At 44.6% G+C, this 18,753-nt stretch overlaps 1 protein-coding gene across 4 annotated transcripts in view; it reads left to right on the forward strand.

The window, feature by feature from the left end:
* The first annotated feature begins 11,571 nt into the window (after positions 1 to 11,571).
* BCL2L1 (BCL2 like 1) overlaps positions 11,572 to 18,753 on the forward strand; it is a 45,953-nt gene continuing 38,771 nt past the window's right edge. The window contains exons 1-2 of one of the 4 annotated variants that reach the window (XM_081033730.1): positions 11,572 to 11,687; positions 13,229 to 13,904. In XM_081033730.1, the coding sequence (XP_080889856.1) occupies positions 13,341 to 13,904 (564 nt within the window). In that variant the 5' untranslated portion in view covers positions 11,572 to 11,687; positions 13,229 to 13,340. Of the gene's footprint in view, positions 11,801 to 12,411; positions 12,497 to 12,591; positions 12,916 to 13,228; positions 13,905 to 18,753 lie in introns of those variants that run through there. The other 3 variants (XM_081033729.1, XM_081033727.1, XM_081033728.1) reach the window with 3 other exon arrangements.

Below are 18,753 nucleotides of genomic sequence, written 5' to 3' on the forward strand. Positions count from 1 at the left end.
GAATGCACCAATCAGAGTGCCGGAAACCCGCAATCCCAGCCCCCCGATTGGCCCTAGAGATCACACGACGCCGGAAGTCAGGATGAGGGACAGGCAAACAACCGGGCCTGGAGGTTCTTGGGAAATGTAGTCTCAGGCGACTGCGTGAGCTCATTGGGACAACTCAGATAAGGAATTTACTACAAAGCCCAGAATGCTCGGCTCCTAACTATTTGGGGAAGGTGGTACCAATTGAAGAGGTGGGGAATAGATTTAGATAACAGAACAGCGCCCATCCTGGACCTCCCCAAAACTTTCACGGAAGAAAACTCTAGATTTGTTCATTATTCCTGTGGTTATGCATTGTACCTGTATATTCATAGGAATTCACTTAATTAATTAATATGTATTCCCCTGCATGCAACATAAACTCGACCTCAGCCTCTCTGCCAATGAGTCTCAAATTCTTCATCTAGTCCACTCCCTGATGTTACTGGTCTAAAGCCGCGGTTTATTGGAGGCGTCGTCCTTCTGATCTAATTCCAAGCACATCGATGTTGTTGATATCCTCGTAGTGTAGAAGAGAAAACAAATGCTCAGAGAAGTTGTCTAAAATCTCGTATTAAGTGGAGGAGACAGCATTTGAATTAAGAACGTCTGGGCCTATACCTCATCGATAATCAATTAGAAAAGAATAGCAAAGACTAGAACAAAAAGGTCGCCATTTATAATAACAACAGAAGCTACAAAAATTTTAAAAATAAACCTAAGACCTTTATGGGAAAATCAAAAAATGTAAAACGTCGTTGAATAACTAAAAATAATTAAATGAGGTGGATATATTGTATTAATGGATGGGAAGATCCAATATTGTAAAAATATTAATTCTCCGTATTAAAAGCTCAAGGCAATTCCAATGAAAATCCCAATAGGTTTTGTTACAGAACTTGCCGAGTTAATTCTAAAGACTCATATGGAAGAAGAAAAACACAAGAAGTGGCATCTGAATTTTGAAAAATAATAGGGGGAAATTGCCATAGCATATTTCATAAACATTAACAAATTATGAAGTTATAGTAATTTTTTAAAGTATGGTTCACTCTACGGGGATACGATCAGCAAAATCCAGGTGGGAAACCTCTACAGGACAAAAGATGTAGTTTCTTCAAAAAATAAACTGCAAGGGTTTTTGGTTTGGTTTGGTTTGGTTTAGTTTGTTTTTTAATACTTCTGACTTTTACAGATACATATAGAAATAGTAGGGATGAAATGACTAGAATTTCCTTCAAAATAATTGGGAGTATGTAGGGGAGGGAAGTAGTAACATAGATGAAACAAAATTAGCCACAAATTGAGACTTGTTGAAGCTGAGGGACAGGTTCATGACGCATACACATACTCATATACAGATATGTGTTTAAAATTTTCCACCGTTTTTTTTTTTAAGTAGGGTATTGCCATAAAAAAAATCAAAAGTTTAAAAGTCCAGAAACAGACTGGACCATGTGTATCAGAATTTAGTAAACGCTGAGTAGAATTTCAGATCAGATGGAAACAAAACAAATAATGGAGTTGGGACATTTGCTTTTCATTTGGGAGAAATACTATGTTAGATTTTTATCCCGTACCAGTTACAAAAACAAACTTCAAATGAATTAAAACCCAAAGGACATTTAAAAATTAAAAAGCTTTAAAGTTTTAAAAGAATATGTTTATGACATCGGGGTAGGAAATATTTAAATAAGACATAGGGAAAAACTTAAGACAGAGGAAAAAGGGACCAAACCAAAATTTTAAAATTCCGTTTGACAAAAGGAAAACAAACAAACAAGACTGAGGGGTGAAATATTTCTAACACATATAACAAAGGATTATAACCCAGAATGTAAACAAACAAAAAAATGTCCTATGAATAGTGAGAAAAGGACAAAAAAAAATTCAGTAGGAAAAAAATGGGGAAAACAGCCAATCCTTAGAAGAAGAAACAAAACTGGCCATGAAAGACATGAAAAGATTCTTGGACTCACCAGCGGTATAGCAATTTTAACAAGGAGGTACCATTTTTCACCCTTCAGATTGACCAACATTAAAAGTTTGGATTTGCAAGGTAACTCAGCAGGTGGGAGAATAAATGGGTTCAGCTGCGTTAGAGGGCAACTTGACAACAGCTACTAAAATGTCAAACACATATGCCCTGTGACCTAAAATTTCTATTTCTAGGTTTAGTTCTAAGAGACATACTAATCCACTTTCACGCAGAGGCACAGTCACTGCAACAATTATTGAGGACCTACTATGTGCCAACCACTGTGTTAAGTGGGGAGGATACAGCAGTGAAAAGACAGACAAAATCTCTGTCCTCAAGGAGCTGACATTCTAGTGGAGAAGACAGATATGAAGTATCGTAAATAAATAAATGATGTAGTGTATTAGGAGGTGATAAATGCAAAGCCATTTGTTCTCCAGGCCCCAAAGTGTGGATAGCAATAAAAGGAGGGCAAAGTGGGGTGGACAGACAAAGGGAGGGCAGGGTCTGCCTGGGCTGTGGTGATTGTTCACTTTCAGCAAACACATCACCCCAACTCCAGGAAAAAGCAGGGCCGTGGAGAGGCCAGGCATGGGGTGACCGTAGAGGTAGAGATAGCTTGCTTTATATTAGGACAGAGAGGACGTCAGACCTGTGTTGTCTCCAAGGCCTACTAGGCAGAAGGTGCTTAGTGAGCCAGCGCGTGAGTGAAGGAGGCAATGCCAGGAGGCCAGGATGTGTGCAAGAACTTCCCAAGTCCTTCCAAATTAACACGAGGTAAGCCTGGCTTAAGGGATTCCCCTCCTCTCATTCCTTCTGCATCAGCTACATTCTAGGCTGAGTCTCAAGTTCCCATTCTTCATCAGTGGGAGACCTGGAGGGCCGAAATCAGCAAAGCAGAATTTTAGAGCTGGAAGGAAGCACAGACACATGTGGTCCATCCCATCTACAATTTCAGCCATCACTGTGTTGGTCTTATCTATGTAAAAGGGGTTTGCAATTTTCAATAGGGTAGTTCAGGGACACTTGGACAAAGACCTGAAGAAGAAGGAGTGAGCCATACAGATAACTGAAGGAGGAGTGTTCCGGGCACAGAGAACAGCAAGTGCAAAGGCAGGAGCATAACATGCATGTTTTAGAAATAGCTAGGAAATCAGGTGGCTGGATCAAATGGACAAGGAGAAAGTATGAGGAGATGCGCCCAGAGATATTCTGGGACAGGATGCAGACCAACTAGGCCATTATAAGTACTTTGATTTTTACTCTGAATGAGGTGGGAGTCCTGGGAGGGTTTTGAGCATTGATTTACTTTCTGCTTTTACTGAAATAACTGGCTGCTGTGCTGAAAACAGACAGAAGGGGAACAAGAGTGGAAATAAGGAAATCAATTAGCAGCTGTTGCATTGTATTTGTGAGAAATTGGAAACCACCTAAATGTCCATACGTAGGGGGCTATTTCAATAAACTATCTATAGAATGGAATACTAAGCCCCGTTCAGGGTTCAGTAGATCTGAACTGACAGGGAGGTACCTTTGAGACACGTTTTTGAGTTAAAAAACAAATTGCTGATTGATATAAATTTATTGTGAAACCATTATGTTTTAAAAAAATATGCAAAACAATACTCCACTTTTCCTTTTTCATTACTTTTCCATGTATAAGTAATAACATCTAGCACTTACCATGTGCCAGGCACTGTTTGAAGTACTTTATTCATTTCATCGTAACAATAACCCTATGAGGTAGGTAATGTTATCGTTTTTATTTTATAGATTGAGAAGATGTAGGCTTAGAGAGGTTAGACAACTTCTCCAAGGTCACACAGTTTATCTGTGACACAGCCAGGATTTGAACCCAAGGAGGCCAGCTCCAGAGGTCAAACCGATAACCATTGCTCTACACTGACTCTTCTAAATGTAGATACATATGTAGAGAGAAAGGTATGGAAGAATTCACAACAAATTGACAAGTGTGGGAACTTTAGAAGGGAAGAACTAAATTGGACTTGTGGACAGAAAGGATAGATAATGTAAGCTTTATTTAAAAAAAAAAACTTAAAAGAATATAGCCATGTATTATTTGTGCGATTTGTATTGTTTTTTCATAATGGAAGTCTGGTAGGGGAGAGAAGTCTGCAAAGGAGAGAAGAGGAGGAGCCAATGGGGTAGAAAATTATTTGGGCTCTCCAAACTCTATTTTTAAAAAGTGAAAGAGAAAGAAAGAATCAACTTCTCCTCCTGCCCCTTCCAAATCTGCTCCTTCACTCTATGTCTGTCACTCCCTCCATCATCTGACCAGTAGTCACCAGGCCAGAAATCTGGACCTGACTTCTCGCTCTACAGAGGCCTCTGACTTCATGGAGAACAGATGCCAGCAAGTCGTTGCTTCTGGGTGGCAATGTAACTGTCAGACACCTCCAGGCAGTGGGCTGCGATCACCCAGGGACGCTTCCCTGGAGAAGGTTGCTGGTGTGAGCCATTGGTGACATCCATCAAAGGGACCCCTGGGGAAGGGGCACCACTCTGTCTCCCACAGTTTCCATTCAACCAAGCAAAGGGAGATCTGAGTGTGTTTCCTGGTCTCTTCCTTCATGGCTGATGTAGAATCTATTTTGGGGCAAGGATTACAGAGACCTTAGCACACTATGATTAAAAGCAATAGACTGAGAAACAACTGAAGTGTCCACTAACTGATGAATGGATAAATAAAATGTGGTAAATCCATACGATGGAGTAATATTTTTTTAACTTTTTTTAATTGGGGAACAGTGTATTTCTCCAGGACTCATCAGCGCCAAGTCCTTGTCCTTCACTCTAGTTGTGGAGGGCGCAGCTCACTGGCCCATGTGGGAATCGAACTGGCAACACTGTTGTTCAGAACTCATGCTCTAACCAACTGAGCCATCTGACCACCCTTTTTTTTTTTTAATTAAAGTTTATTGGGGTGACAATTGTTAGTAAAGTTACATAGATTTCAGGTGTACAATTCTGTAATACATCATCTATATATCACATTGTGTGTTCACCACCCAGTCAGTTCTCTTTCCTTCACCATATATTGGACGGAGTAATATTCTTTAATATAAGGAATGAAGTACCGATACATACGGCAACATAGATGAACCTGAAACATTATACTAAGTATAAGAAGCCAGACTCAAAAAGACAAATATTATGATTTCTTTTATATGAAATTTCCACAATAGGTAAATTCATAGAGACAGAAAGCCAGAGGATGGGGAATGGAGAGAGACTACTGATACATGGGGTTTCTTTTCAATAAGCTCATGTAAGATCAGTGGTAGCCAGGTTCAAGTGGTGCCTTTGTCTATTCTGGGAGGAGGAAGGAGGGAATCCCTTGAAACTCCATCCTCTGCATTTGCAGTGGGCACTGGCTCGGTGCCTAGGTCAAGGTACTTTAATATGTGAGATTCTTCTGTTTAAAAAATGTTTTAAAATTACAAAATATTAATTTTTGTACTATGTTTATGATAGCGTCAGCATATATGGTAGGTGCTGTACGTTCATTACTTTTTTTAATCTTTGCAACACCCTTACCAACTAGGTGCTATTATTTCTGATTTCCAGATTAAAAAAAAAAAACAACTGAGGCTGAAGAAAAATGACATGACTTGCCCAAACCACACAGCACAGGTACGATTTGCAGCCAGATCCATCTGGGTTCATAAATACATATGAAATGAAAAGTGAAAATACCTAATTCCTCCCACTACACATCCCACTCCTCAGTTTAAAAATGAATGCTACAAGATGAGTGTGTATCTTTTGTGTATCTAGAGATCACTTAATGAAAATACAAGATCTTTTAATACCCTCAAATAGCTATAGCTACACATGCACAGAGGTATGTATTTTGATGTTTTGATATATTTATGTATGTATTTGTTTATACATTTTATAGTTCTCATTTCAAAAGTAATGCCTTCTTAGCTGTAATATTTGGATAATATTGAAAATAATAAAGAAGAAGAGGTAACTATAACCTAGGCTTTACAGGCAACGTCTCCACCATTAACATTTGAATATATTTCCTTCCTGTCTTTTAAATTTTTATTTTATTAGATATTGAGTAGTGCATATACAAATATATTTACGCATACATATGTAAAATGTATGAAAGGTACAAAGAATAATGAGGTAACAAATTCTCTGTGCATATGCACAATTTAATAAGACCATTTCCATGACTTTTCAAGCTCCCAGTTTAATTCTGTTCCCTGCTTTATCCTGTACACTCACCTATTAATGTGCAATGACTATCTTGAATTTCATGTTCATTGTTCCTTTACATCTCTGTATAATTTTCCACATATGCATATATCCCTGTATTAGTTACCTTTGCTGCAGAGTGGATTACCCCCAAATTTAGCAGCTTAAAATTACAAACATTTATTATCTCATACAGTTTCTGAGGGTCAGGAATCCAGCTTAAAGGAATGGTTCTGGCTCAGGGTCTCAAATAATGTTGTAGTCAAGTTGGTCATTGTCATCTGAAGGCTTGACTGGGGCAGGAGGATCCGATGTGACTCAGCAGGAAACTTCCTATCTTCACCACACAGGAGCCTCTCCACAGGGCTGCTCACAACAGGGCAACTGGCTACCCCCACAGGGAGTGATGAGAGAGAGATAGGTGTAGCCTAGTCTTGGAAGTGATATACCATCATCTCTGCCATTTGCTATCGGTCACACACAACTCCAGTGCAGTGAGAGAGAGGACTACAAAAGGATGTGAATATCAGGAGGCAGGGATCTTTGGGGGCTACCTTGGAGGTGGCTGGCTACCACAAACCCTCAACAGCATGTTGGTTAGTTTGCCTGTTTTCAAACTATATATAAATGGAATCATACTGCATAATTTTTTGTGATATGTATCTGAGATCCTTTCATGCTCTGTGTAGCTAAATTCACTTATTTTCTCACTGTATCATAGTACTGTGTATAAACAAATAGTAATGAATGTATTTATCCACTTTGCTATAATGGACACTTGGGTAGTTTCCCAATTTTTGCTGTTACAAGTAACGAAGCTATAAACATTCTTCCCCCCCCTTCTTCCGCCTCCCCCCACCCACGCTGGTCACCCTCCAACCCCCCACCCTCTATCCCCACCCCCCACCCCCCACCCCCCACCCCCCGACCCCCTCACCCCCACCCCCCCTACCTCACACACACCCCATTCCCCCCACTCCCTCTAGCCCCCCAACACTCCCCCCCTCCGGTTCAAACCCTTGTTTCTCAATCTAGTTGTGTAGGACGCAGCTCCCTGGCCCATGCTGATATTATGAGCCTTGTGCTCCCCCAGCTGAGGCAGTCGGTCGCTGATCGTTGGTTGGCTGCTCACAGCAGCCAGCAGCTCTCGCTGGCTGGCCGCCTCTCACGATGGCTGCAGGTCGCTCATACTGGCAGCCGGCCGCTCCTGGCAGCACATGGTAGCCCATGGCAGCACTCAGCAGCCCATGGCAGTTCACGGCAGCCCAGCTCCAGGGAGAGTCATTGTTCACAATCTTAGCTGTAGAGGGCGCAGCTCACTGGCCCTTGTGGGAATCCAACCGGCAGTCGACCTTGGCATTAGGAGCATAGTGCTCCAACCACCTGAGCCACCGGTCTGGCCCTATAAACCTTATACATTATTTTAAGGCATATATCAAAGAACAGAATTGCTGGGTCATAGGTCATGGGCATCTTCAACTTGACCAGGTGACAAATTTTTTTTCCAAAGTTATTCCACATTTTTGAACCACACTTAATTTGATTAGATTTTTTCATTTTTGCCAATCTAGTGGGTATAAAACGTTATCTCACTGAAGTTTTAATTTGCATTTTCCCTGGTAACTAGTGAGGGGGAGCATCTTTTCAGGTTTATTGACCACTCTCATTCTGTTCCTCTTTAGCATCTTTGCAAGGGGTTTCTCCATTTTTCTTTAGTCTTTATCATATTGATTTCCCAGGCTTTTTCCCATGCACAGTATTAGTTAGAGTTGAGATCATGTCACACATCTAATTTTGTATACTTTTATTTTCACTTTACATTAGACAATAAGTATTTTCTCATCATCCAAATCTCAGCAAACAAGTTTTTAAAATAGTGTTTCCCAATTTAAAAAAATCCAGTCATTTTTAGATAAAACAGAAAAGTATTAAAAAATAAAATAAAAGCATCCATAATCTTGCTACTCAACAATAACCACCTTTTTGGATTCTGGTTTAATTCCTTCAACTATATTTTGCATGTAATATACATTTTTATAAGTTCGAATACTTCTCAGTATAGTTTTATAATCTATTTTTTACAGTGTTATGTTTTCAGCATTTTCCCACATTATTACATATTCCTCAATTACAATTGTAATGTGTGAATTTAACCCCTATAAAACATCATCCTATTTATTGAACTTTTCAGTTTTCATTTTTCTTTCCTGTGTTATAGATAAACATCTCTGTTAAAGATAAATCTCTAGCCGCTTTTCACTACTTTAAATTAGATTCCAATCAAACATCATTTCTCAATGATCTCTCAAGAGCTGTTTTCAAGGCTCTTCATAAATATTGTAAAGTTTCTTTCCCAAAAGACGCTATCCATCTTTCCAAAATATAAATCTCGTCATGTCCTTTCTGTTTAAAAAGACTGGCTGGCTCCTTTGGTGCCTATTTAATGTCCTGCACACGTAGGGTCTTACACATTTACATTCATTCTCCTCTATGACCACACCTCTCTTGGCCATCCCAATTTATTTCTAGAACACACCATGGGCTCCCACGTTAGACCTCCATGCCTTTTCTCAATCAGTGCCTTCTGCCTAAAATGTCCCTTACCTCCTTTCTCTCCTACCATAGGCAAAATCCGGTTCTTTTAAGAGCCAGTTCAATGAATCCCATGTCTCTGGACAGAGTTGATCTGCCCTCTGCTGGGCTCCCAAAGCACATCGTAAACTTCCATCATGTTAATTTTCACCATGAAATAATCATCTCATCACAGGTTTTTAAAAATGAAAGCAGATCATGTCCTGCCCAGTTTAAAACCCTTCCATGGAACATCATAGAAAGTTCAGAAATTGACCCAAACACACTTTGGAATGTAGATTGTGTTAATGGAGACATTTCAAATGAGTTGAAAAAAGATGGTAATATTGGGATAACTGGGTAGTTATTCGGAAAAAAAATTTGAATTCCTGCCTCATACCTTACACCAAAGTGAATTTATGATGGAACAAGGATTGAAATATAAAATATAAAACCATATAAAAACTCGAAGAAAACAGAATTATTTTTATAATATCAAACTGGAGAAGATCTTTGTGGGGACAGAGCCCCAGAGAGCAGTTTCCAGGCTCTCGGCCTCACATGGAAAGGTGCTGGCTCAGGTAGTAGATGGCTGTCAGCTGTAATCAGATGGCCATCAGCTGTGGCTAGTTGGCCGTCAGCTGTAACCAGTGAGCCATTGGCCACTAATATAACTGCCATGGCTTTGCTAGCAGAAAATGGGGGCTAGCAAGAAGATGGTGGCTGAGCTGGCAAGCGTGGATTACAGTTAGGATGGCGGGTTGCGGACAGTGTGGATCCAGCCTCCAGTGAGACTATAGTGCCGCCAGCGAGAATATAGTAGTATGACTCCCCCATCTATGGCTCCGTGGGTGTTCCTTTTTGGCCTCACCATGTCCTGCGTTCTTATGTGGGGAGCGGGACCAGAGACTCCGCAGGCTGCCCTGCACGACAATCTTCCTAAGAATAACATAGAACCCGGAAGCCACAAAGGAAAAGACTGATAAGATACATGCAAAATAAACTTTCCATGGTAATAAATAATAAACTTGAAAAATATTTACAAGTTATATGTAGAAAAAAAGGATAAAAATTCCTATAAATCCATGAGAAAAAAAGTTGAAAAGACCAACTGAAAAAAGGGCAAATGGAATGAACAGAGAATTCACCAGAACAAGACACCCCACCCAGAAGACCCATAAATATGAAAAATTTCTCAACTTCACTCTTACTGAAAAGAAATGAAAAATAAAAGTGCGTCTCAATTTTTATTTCTGATTGGCAAGGATAAAAATATTTGCTAACACATTGTGCAGTTCAGGATGTGAGGAAATAGACACTCTCATACTTTACTAATGGGAGGACAAACTGGTACAACTGCTGTGGAGAGCACTTTGCCAATATCCATTCTAACAAATCAAAAACAAATCCATACACTCATTTACTGATAATTCCACTTCCAGGAATTTACCTAGCAGATGAACTCCCACATATGTAAAATAACAAATGGCCAAGTTATAGTATTATTTGTAATAGGAGAGGATTGGAAACTACCTAAGAGTTCCAAAATAGGGGATTGAGCAAGTAAATTATGGCATGTCTTTATAAAGTTGTGTTAATTTTAGAAATTGAGGCAGATCCAAAATGTAGAAATCAGCAAAAAAGGAAGAGGTAGAAGCTTTTATAGCAAGCTACTGTTTGTGTAAAACATTTACACGTGTTTGTGAATATAGTGACCTTCTCTGAAAGACCACAGGGGAAAGGAGTTAAGGGTGATCTCCGTGAGGGGAACCGGGGACTGGAAAGCAGGGTGGGAATAGGACTTCCTTTTTCATTCTACACTCTTTGGTATGTTTTTAACATTCAGTGTTCCTGTATCCCTATTTTTTTAATCAATCGAATTAACACAAAGTAAAACACGTTTTAATGTTTAGAATCCAGTCCAACTTACTTCCATGGTCAGCTTTCCAACCTCCTCTCGTACCACATTTGCCCTTCCTCACACTACCTTGCAGTCATAATGCTTCTCCTTCAGCTTCTGGAACATACCAAGATCTTCCTGCCTCAGGACATTTTACACAAGCTGTTCCCTCTGCCTAGGTTGATATTCTCTAGCCTCTTCTGAGGGGTGTGAATTTTCTTATACTTCAAGGCCTGGGTTCTATATCATCTCTCCAAAGAGCACATCCCTGGCCACCCAGTCTAAAGTAGCACCTCTCCCTTCACCATCTTTATGATGATACCCTGATTTACTTTCTTCATAGCACTCGTCGCTATTTGAAATTACCTTGTTTGTTTAATTTCTTAGTTATTTACTGTCTCTCTCCATCTCAAGGGTTTAAGTCTCCATGGAAGCAGGGACCGTGTCTTGTCTTGTTCCCAACTGTCTTCAGACACCAAACAATAAGCGTTTGATGAATTTATGCAGCATATACTACAGACCACCCACTGTTCTACGGACTTCACACATCACTCTTTTAATCTTTATAGTAACTCAATGAGGGAGATTGGTATTTACCCATTTTACAGTTAAGGAAAGTGAGGCACGGAGCGATTGAGTAACTTGGTCAACTGACTTCTCAGTCACAACACGATGCTTTTTCGATATATAAGCGGACGGAGGGGTGAAATTGACTAAATGAATGGAAATGTGAAATGTAAACGTTGATGCAAATATATATACATGTATATTTTTTGCGTCTCCGGGTTCCCAGCTCTACCGCAAGGAGGCGCTCTCTTCCAGGTCTTGACGCCAGTCCTCAAGGCGCGCACTCCTTTTGCGTCTCGGGCTCGCGCGCGCTGCCGCGGCACCGGAAGTGACTGAGCTTGCAAGTTCCCCCGGTGTCTTCAGGGGAAACTGAGGCCGGCTCGTTCGGAAGAGACAGCCCGAGCACTCCGCCAGGTAGGCCGGCCCGGGTTCGCGGCGCGGAACCCGGCCGCGAAGAGCCCTCGCGTCTGGAAGCGACCTGACCAACAAGGGGGAATGTGGCCCCCCACGGCTCGCGGGGCTTGCAGGTGAGAGCGCCGCCTCCTCTGTGCGTGGCAGGCGCTGCGCCCAATGGGAGCCCTCGCCGTCCCGCTTGCGTACCGACTGGGCTCTCTGATTGGGTATGCTGGGGCGGGCCGGCGGGGGCGAGACCCCTCCTCCCAGAAAGGTCTAGGGGGCGCCCCTGAGGGAGAGCGGTTGCCTAGCAACGGGGCGGTGGCCCGGCGGGTACCCGGCCCTGAGCGCGGGAGAAGCCGCGAGGCCGCAGCCCACCCACCCCGGGCTCCGGAGAGCGGCAGCCCCCGGCCCCCAAGTCCTCCCGGGGGCGCGAGGAAGCTGCCTCGGGCCTGGCCCCAGGAAAACGTGGTCTCGGCTGTGGGAGCCCTCGAGCAGGCCTCGACCCTTCTCCCTGACCGGAGGAGAGGCCCGGCGCCTCACCCTCACCCCGTCTTTGTGCAGGGCGCCGGCGGCCATTGTGTCCGTGTGGGGAATGGAGGACCCGGCAATCCCCCACCGCCACCGCCGCGTCCAGGGCCTTTGGGGAATTCAAAGAATACCAGCGGCGTTTCTGAGGGGTCCGCGGCCTTCAGCCTCCCGGCAAGACCCGGGGATGGCTTTTCCGAAGTCAGACCGCAGAGCCGAAGCAGTTTCCCCCGCCCTGCGTCCCTCCTCGAAACCTTGAGCCCCATTGAGAAGTCCCTTCAGGGTTTCGGAAGCCTGGGCCGGTACTTAAATAGAAAAAAAAAAAAAAAAAAAAGAAAAGAAAAAAAAAAGGCTCGGCTCCCCAGCAGCCACCTCCGGGAGAGTTCTCCTGGCTCCCAGTAGGAGGCGGAGGGAGAGCCGAGGAGCGTCTAGAGCGAGGGGGCTGGGCTCCCGGTGGCAGGAGGCCGCCCTCGTTCTGGGCGATGGAGGAAGAAGCCCGCGAGGCGGTGGGTTCGTGAGCTTCCTAATTCCTGTGCCGCCTTCTGGGCTCCCAGCCTGCCGGGGCGCATGATCCCTCCAGCCGGAGCTGGTTTTTCTGCCAGCCGCCGCGAGGCCGGCTGACTTACCGGCATCCCGGCTGCCACCTCCTCTTCCGACCTATATGATACAAAAGATATTCGGGGACTGCACCTGCCTGCCGTCGCCTGAGACGGATTTGAAAGTAGGTGGTGCGGGGGTGGGGGTGGGATGCAGACTGCCCATGGGGGTGCCTTTCCGAGGAAGACATTTCGGAGAAAAGGGGGGTGGCCGGGGTAAAAAAAAAAAAAAAAAAAAAAGGCCGGTGTAATGATTCAGAGCCCACGGGGGCTTTTAATTCGACTTCATTGAACTCCGGGAAGCTGGACCCAGACCTTCCTAAGAGCCACAAAGAAACCAGTTCTCGTACCTGGAGGTGCAGAGGGATGTGGTAGGTTAAATGGTATGCATGTGAATTTTCTTTTTCCCTGAAGCTCTTTTTTTTTTTTTCCCTTTAGAACGTTATCTTGGTTTTGGATCTCAGAAGACAACCACTAAGCAGAGACCAGACTCCGTGAGTGAGCAGGTGTTTTGGACAATGGACTGGTGGAGCCCATCCCTATTATAAAAATGTCTCAGAGCAACCGGGAGCTGGTAGTTGACTTTCTCTCCTACAAGCTTTCCCAGAAAGGATACAGCTGGAGTCAGTTTAGTGATGTGGAAGAGAACAGAACTGAGGCCCCAGAAGGGACTGCATCCGAGATGGAGACCCCCAGTGCCATCAATGGCAATCCATCCTGGCACCTGGCGGACAGTCCTGCGGTGAATGGAGCCACTGGCCACAGCAGCAGCTTGGATGCCCGGGAGGTGATCCCCATGGCGGCGGTGAAGCAAGCACTGAGGGAGGCAGGCGATGAGTTTGAACTGAGGTACCGACGGGCATTCAGCGACCTGACATCCCAGCTCCACATCACCCCAGGGACAGCGTATCAGAGCTTTGAGCAGGTAGTGAATGAACTCTTCCGGGATGGGGTGAACTGGGGTCGCATTGTGGCCTTTTTCTCCTTCGGTGGGGCACTTTGCGTGGAAAGCGTGGACAAGGAGATGCAGGTATTGGTGAGTCGGATTGCAACGTGGATGGCCACTTACCTGAACGACCACCTAGAGCCTTGGATCCAGGAGAACGGCGGCTGGGTAAGGACCATGTCCCTTGTGTGTCCCCTTTTCTGGGCCTCTCGTCAGAGAGATCCCCAACAGCCTTTCCTCCTATCTCTTTCTGTTGTGCTGGGCGATTATTGGACGTGTTATTTAAGAAGACATGATCGGCCTCATTACACCACAAGAGGTTGATTGTTCTGAAATAGATGATCTCGTTCTTGAAGGACCAGGCATCTTTCATTCTGGTCACCCTCATGACCCCACTCTTTCATACTTGTGTTCCAGTTTCTCAGCAGAGGAAAACATAACCTGTGTGTTCATTTGTCCCAGAACCTTTGAGAGTGGGAAGTTAGCCCAGTGTTCCCCTCACCCTGACATAATGGCTCGCCACGCAAAGGGGTGATGAGTAGAATGCCTGAAGAAGATAAGTGAGTATCAGGGACCCACAGCCCCTCCATTCTTATTCCCTTAGAGGTGCCAATACTGTCCTGGGCTTTCCTCCCCGACATCAAGTTCGATTTATTTCAGAGTTTGCATATCTGATACTCTCAGTAAAGGGCATGGTCAGGCAGGAGTTCTCACTGGCTTGGATGGCTGAGGATTGTCTCATTTTAGGGCAGTGACCAATTGTGTTTGTGCTTCATCTCTATGTTCATTTGCTCTGATGTGTGTAACTTTCTGCATGGTTGGCCTGTTTGCAGAGCTCTTGCTGTGTCACGCATTAAGCCCCGGACTTTGTACTTCACTGCCTGGGGTCCGTTGGTGAACTCCAGCTGTTCTGCCTGTTGCCTTCCGGCCATGGCTCTGGGGCTTCTTCACGGGGCACTGTTTGTTGGCAAAGTAAGAACCCAGTCTGTAGCACTCAATGGGCCATTGAGATGGAGTGACTCACTTTGGAATCAAACTGATAAGGGGATGAGTCCTAGCACTGTCACTTAACTAGCTGTGTGACCCTGGACACGCTGGTTTACCTTGAGCCTCAGTTTCTTCCACTAAAAAAATGAGGCAAGTCCTCTTTGTCCTGCACGGTATTGGAGCTAAAGTGAGCACTGTGACTGCTACTAACAAGTTGGCTGTATAGTACCAGACACACTTTCTGGAACCAGGAGTCATGCTTCATTGCTTCCCAGAGAGGGAGAATTCTCTTACCCATCATCAGGTCAGGATGAAATGGTGGTGAGAGATTCTGTACCAGTGGTCATTGTTGCTCTCCTACAGCAAACTCAGTCCTATGTCCTCGTTATCTCCCTGCCTAAGGGAGGTACAGGGCTTATGAGAGACACTCTGTCCCCTCACAATACCCCCAAAATTGAGCAGGCTGTGGAAAATAAGTCATCTATTGAAGAAGCTGAAGTGGAAGGGGCCATGCACCGTGGACTCAGGAATGTCAAGAATGCAATTATCCATAGGCTGGGCCTAGGGCGTGGCAGGCACTTCAGTTACCACTGAGCAGAGAACTCTGAGTTGGCCCTGGAACCCCACCCCCTGTTCTATTTCCCATTTTTTTGCAACTTCATCAACTCTTCCCACTGCCCGTTAGGGGTCACATCAATAGAGGTCAGTTGACTGGGAGGGGGTTGGGGAAGGGAAAGATAGAGGGCCCTCTTGCGCTTAGGCTGATCAGACTTAAAAGCCATTCTGTAAATGAACTCCCTGGGGGGATAAATGATTAAATAGTTCCTGTTGGTTTGTGAGATGACCTCTCATTCACTCCTGCTTTGATTCTCTTTGGGGGCAAATATTTGTTCAGCTGATTACAGGAGGGACAGGATTCCAGTGCTTCAGACACACCCACTGAGGCAGGCATCGCCAAGGAGAGACTTGGGCCATTTGCCCACTCTGCCTGACTATTGTCTTTGGCCAGTGGTCCTAATACCAGGTGGGTTGTTGCCAGCTATAAACAAAAGGCAATCTGGGAGAGGTGCCTGGGCTGCCTGGCACCAGAGACTTGCCAGCCACCCAGTGTTGCACGTGGAAAGAAGTTTTCGACACAGCAGCACTGGGCGAGTTCATTATACAACCACTGGATTGAAATTCCATTTTCTCCTCTTTGCTCAAGAGTTACCAGAGCCTGTTGGACAACATACCATGTGTTACTTCCTCTTGGTGAATGGAGGGGATGTGTGCTGAAGAGCTAGTTATGTCAACCATTTCTGGGCATGCATTCTTCCTGAGGCCAGGAGGTAAAGAACGTTTGACTCAGGATCCTTTGGGTAGAAGGTACCTGCCCACTTCTCTCTCAGGTACCATCCTGTTTGAGCTGACAGACTGGCTACTGCAGTGACATCTCATGACGTCCCTGCAGGCTGTGGCTGGGGGAATCCATGAAGGTAGGAGTTACGGGTCGTTCCACCCTTGGATATACTCTAAATTTAGCATCCCTACAGGAAAGCAAAAGGAAATAAGCCTTTATGGACTGCATCTTACATTTGAAGCATTGTGTTAAGTCTTGTACGTATGCAACCAAAATTTATTGAGCATCTGCTATGAACCACACACTGTATTAGGTGCCGGCCATAAGCCTGACAGGTACCTTCCGTCATGGAAATGGCAAACTATTTTATATGTTCCACACAATAGTAATCTTCCAAGGTAGGTAGGCTTATTCTCAGTTTACCTGTGAAGCTCCTGGTAGCTTAGTGACTGGCCCTAGGTGTCCCTCAGCCAGTTAAGTGACTGAATGAGAATTTACACGTAGGCCGGCCTGACTCCAAAGTCAAATTCTTTCCATCCATATCAGGTTGTCCTAGGAGGAATAAAGTGACCCCAGCATACTAGCGGAGAAACGCTGTTGGGCCAAGCACAGCATGCCTGAAGAGGTGCTCAAACCGCTCTGTGACCCTGGTATTTTTCGGGTAGCTGCAGGAAGAACCGTGCCTTTGTTGGCAGTAGCAGGTTCCCAAAGGCACGTGTGTGGCCTCAGACTCTGGCACTGGTAAAATTCAAGTGGGTATTGGGTTTGCCCAGTCAGAGTGAGCTGTTTGTTAATTATGTCATTGTTAAAACCTTCTCAGACCCTACCAATAGGTAAGAATCGTGTGCGTGTAGGGAGAAGGTGGCCTGCTCCAGGTATGTCTATAAAGACTGGAATTCCAGACTTACAGCCACACCACCGCCTGCCTGGAGTCAGCTGGCAAGATGCTGAACCTGTTTGTCTCTTGTACATCCATCTCTCCCACCTATAAAATGGAGTCATGATAGCCACCAGCCATAGCTTGACTCTAGTAAAGGATCTAGAACAAAGGCCCTTCCTGGGCCCTAATTGTAGGGTGGAAGCACCCCTTTTCATGAATAGACTACCTGCCTCAGAAGACTGAACTTTGCCCCCAGAGTTTCTGAAGAAACGAAGCCAGCCCCTGAACTATGGTATATACAGTGACCTTCCCTGAAGGGTCAGAGTGTTTCTGGGGCTTTCCAATGGCAATGTGGACAGTTATGGAGTGAGGACCCTGGTGGGCCACGCTGCCCCTGGGTAATCTCGTAGCTAAATGGAAACACTATTGTTAAGAGCAGTGAATAGAATGTGGGGGAGAAAACATAATTTGGCCTCTTCCAGGGTGCATGGCTCGTAGGTTTCTTCTTGTCTGTTCTGGATATACATTTAGCTGAAACACCTTAATGACCTTTGCAAAGCTCAGCAGCTGTTGGCAATTCTGCGGTTTTCTTGGGGAAACCCCATTAGAAACCCCAAACGTGGAAATTTTTAGTAATCTCATTCAGGTCCCAAAGTGAGACAGAGGTGTATGAGGGGCTCCCCCTCAAAGCACCCAGTTCTTCTGGATGTACATTTGAGGTTGCTCTTAAAACTCTATCACCATCACAGGGTTTTCCAGACTTCCTAGGACTAATTTCCCCAATAGCCCCATGGAGCCCTTCAGCTTTTGGTAGAAAATTACCCAGGTATTTTTTCAGGGGCCCCAACGGAACCCAGAGGGTTTTCTTGACTTTTGTGTGGGAAGTTACCAGATTTGTTGCGGCTGCAGGAAGCAGCAGTTGTTAGCTGTCTTCCCCAGCAGGTATCTGTCCGAAGGCCAATGGGCTTGAGTGTCTTCTTCTGTGCCCAGCCTCCCTGGTTTTTCCAGCACCCTCAGCCTTTCATCATGGGGCTTTCTTTCAGCAGCCCTGGTTTGGTCTGGGTGTAGCATGGATAGAGTTAGGGGTATTTCCCAGTGAGCTGCTCTTCTACAGAAACGTTATCTCCTACTACCTTAATTAGCAGGGCCCTGTTCCCACCCCAGCCTCCAACCTAATTCCACGGAGTCCTCCCTAAGGACTCTCTCTTTTCTTTGAAGGAGTCACTCTGCTCCTGGATCTACTACTTCTCTTCTGTTCCATCAGCCAACAGTCATCTTCCCCATTCCCTGTTGGCAGGCCTGAGTCACCACAGCTCCACAGGGTCTTTTTTTTTTTTTTAGCTTGGGGAAGAGAAGACCCAGGAGAATGTGATCACCGGTTTCAAATATCTGAAGAAGAGGGCTAAACCTTTTTCTATCAGTATAATACCCAGCAGAACTTGGATAAATGAGAGGAAAATAACAGTGATAGAGTTTAAATCAGTGTCAAGAAGACATTTCTGAAACAACCGTATCTCTATGAGGTCTAGCAGCTTCCTGAGGGTCCTTCCATACTTGTGTGTCCACGCTTATTTCCTCAGCACTGAGTAGAGGTCTTGGGCAGAGCAAGTACCTAATGAAAGGATGCCCACTAAATTTCTGAAGAAGTAGACACTTATCAAACCACAATAACATAATAGGAATTGCCCTTTACCTAATCATTTAGTCATTGGTTCAAACAGTATTTATTGAGCTCCTCCTATGTGCCTAGGTACTAAGGGCACAGCATTAAATAAAACTAATTTTCTGTTCTCATGGAGCTCACATTCTGG

Source organism: Rhinolophus hipposideros, assembly GCF_964194185.1.
Source record: "Rhinolophus hipposideros genome assembly, chromosome: 22".
Lineage (NCBI taxonomy): Eukaryota > Metazoa > Chordata > Mammalia > Chiroptera > Rhinolophidae > Rhinolophus > Rhinolophus hipposideros.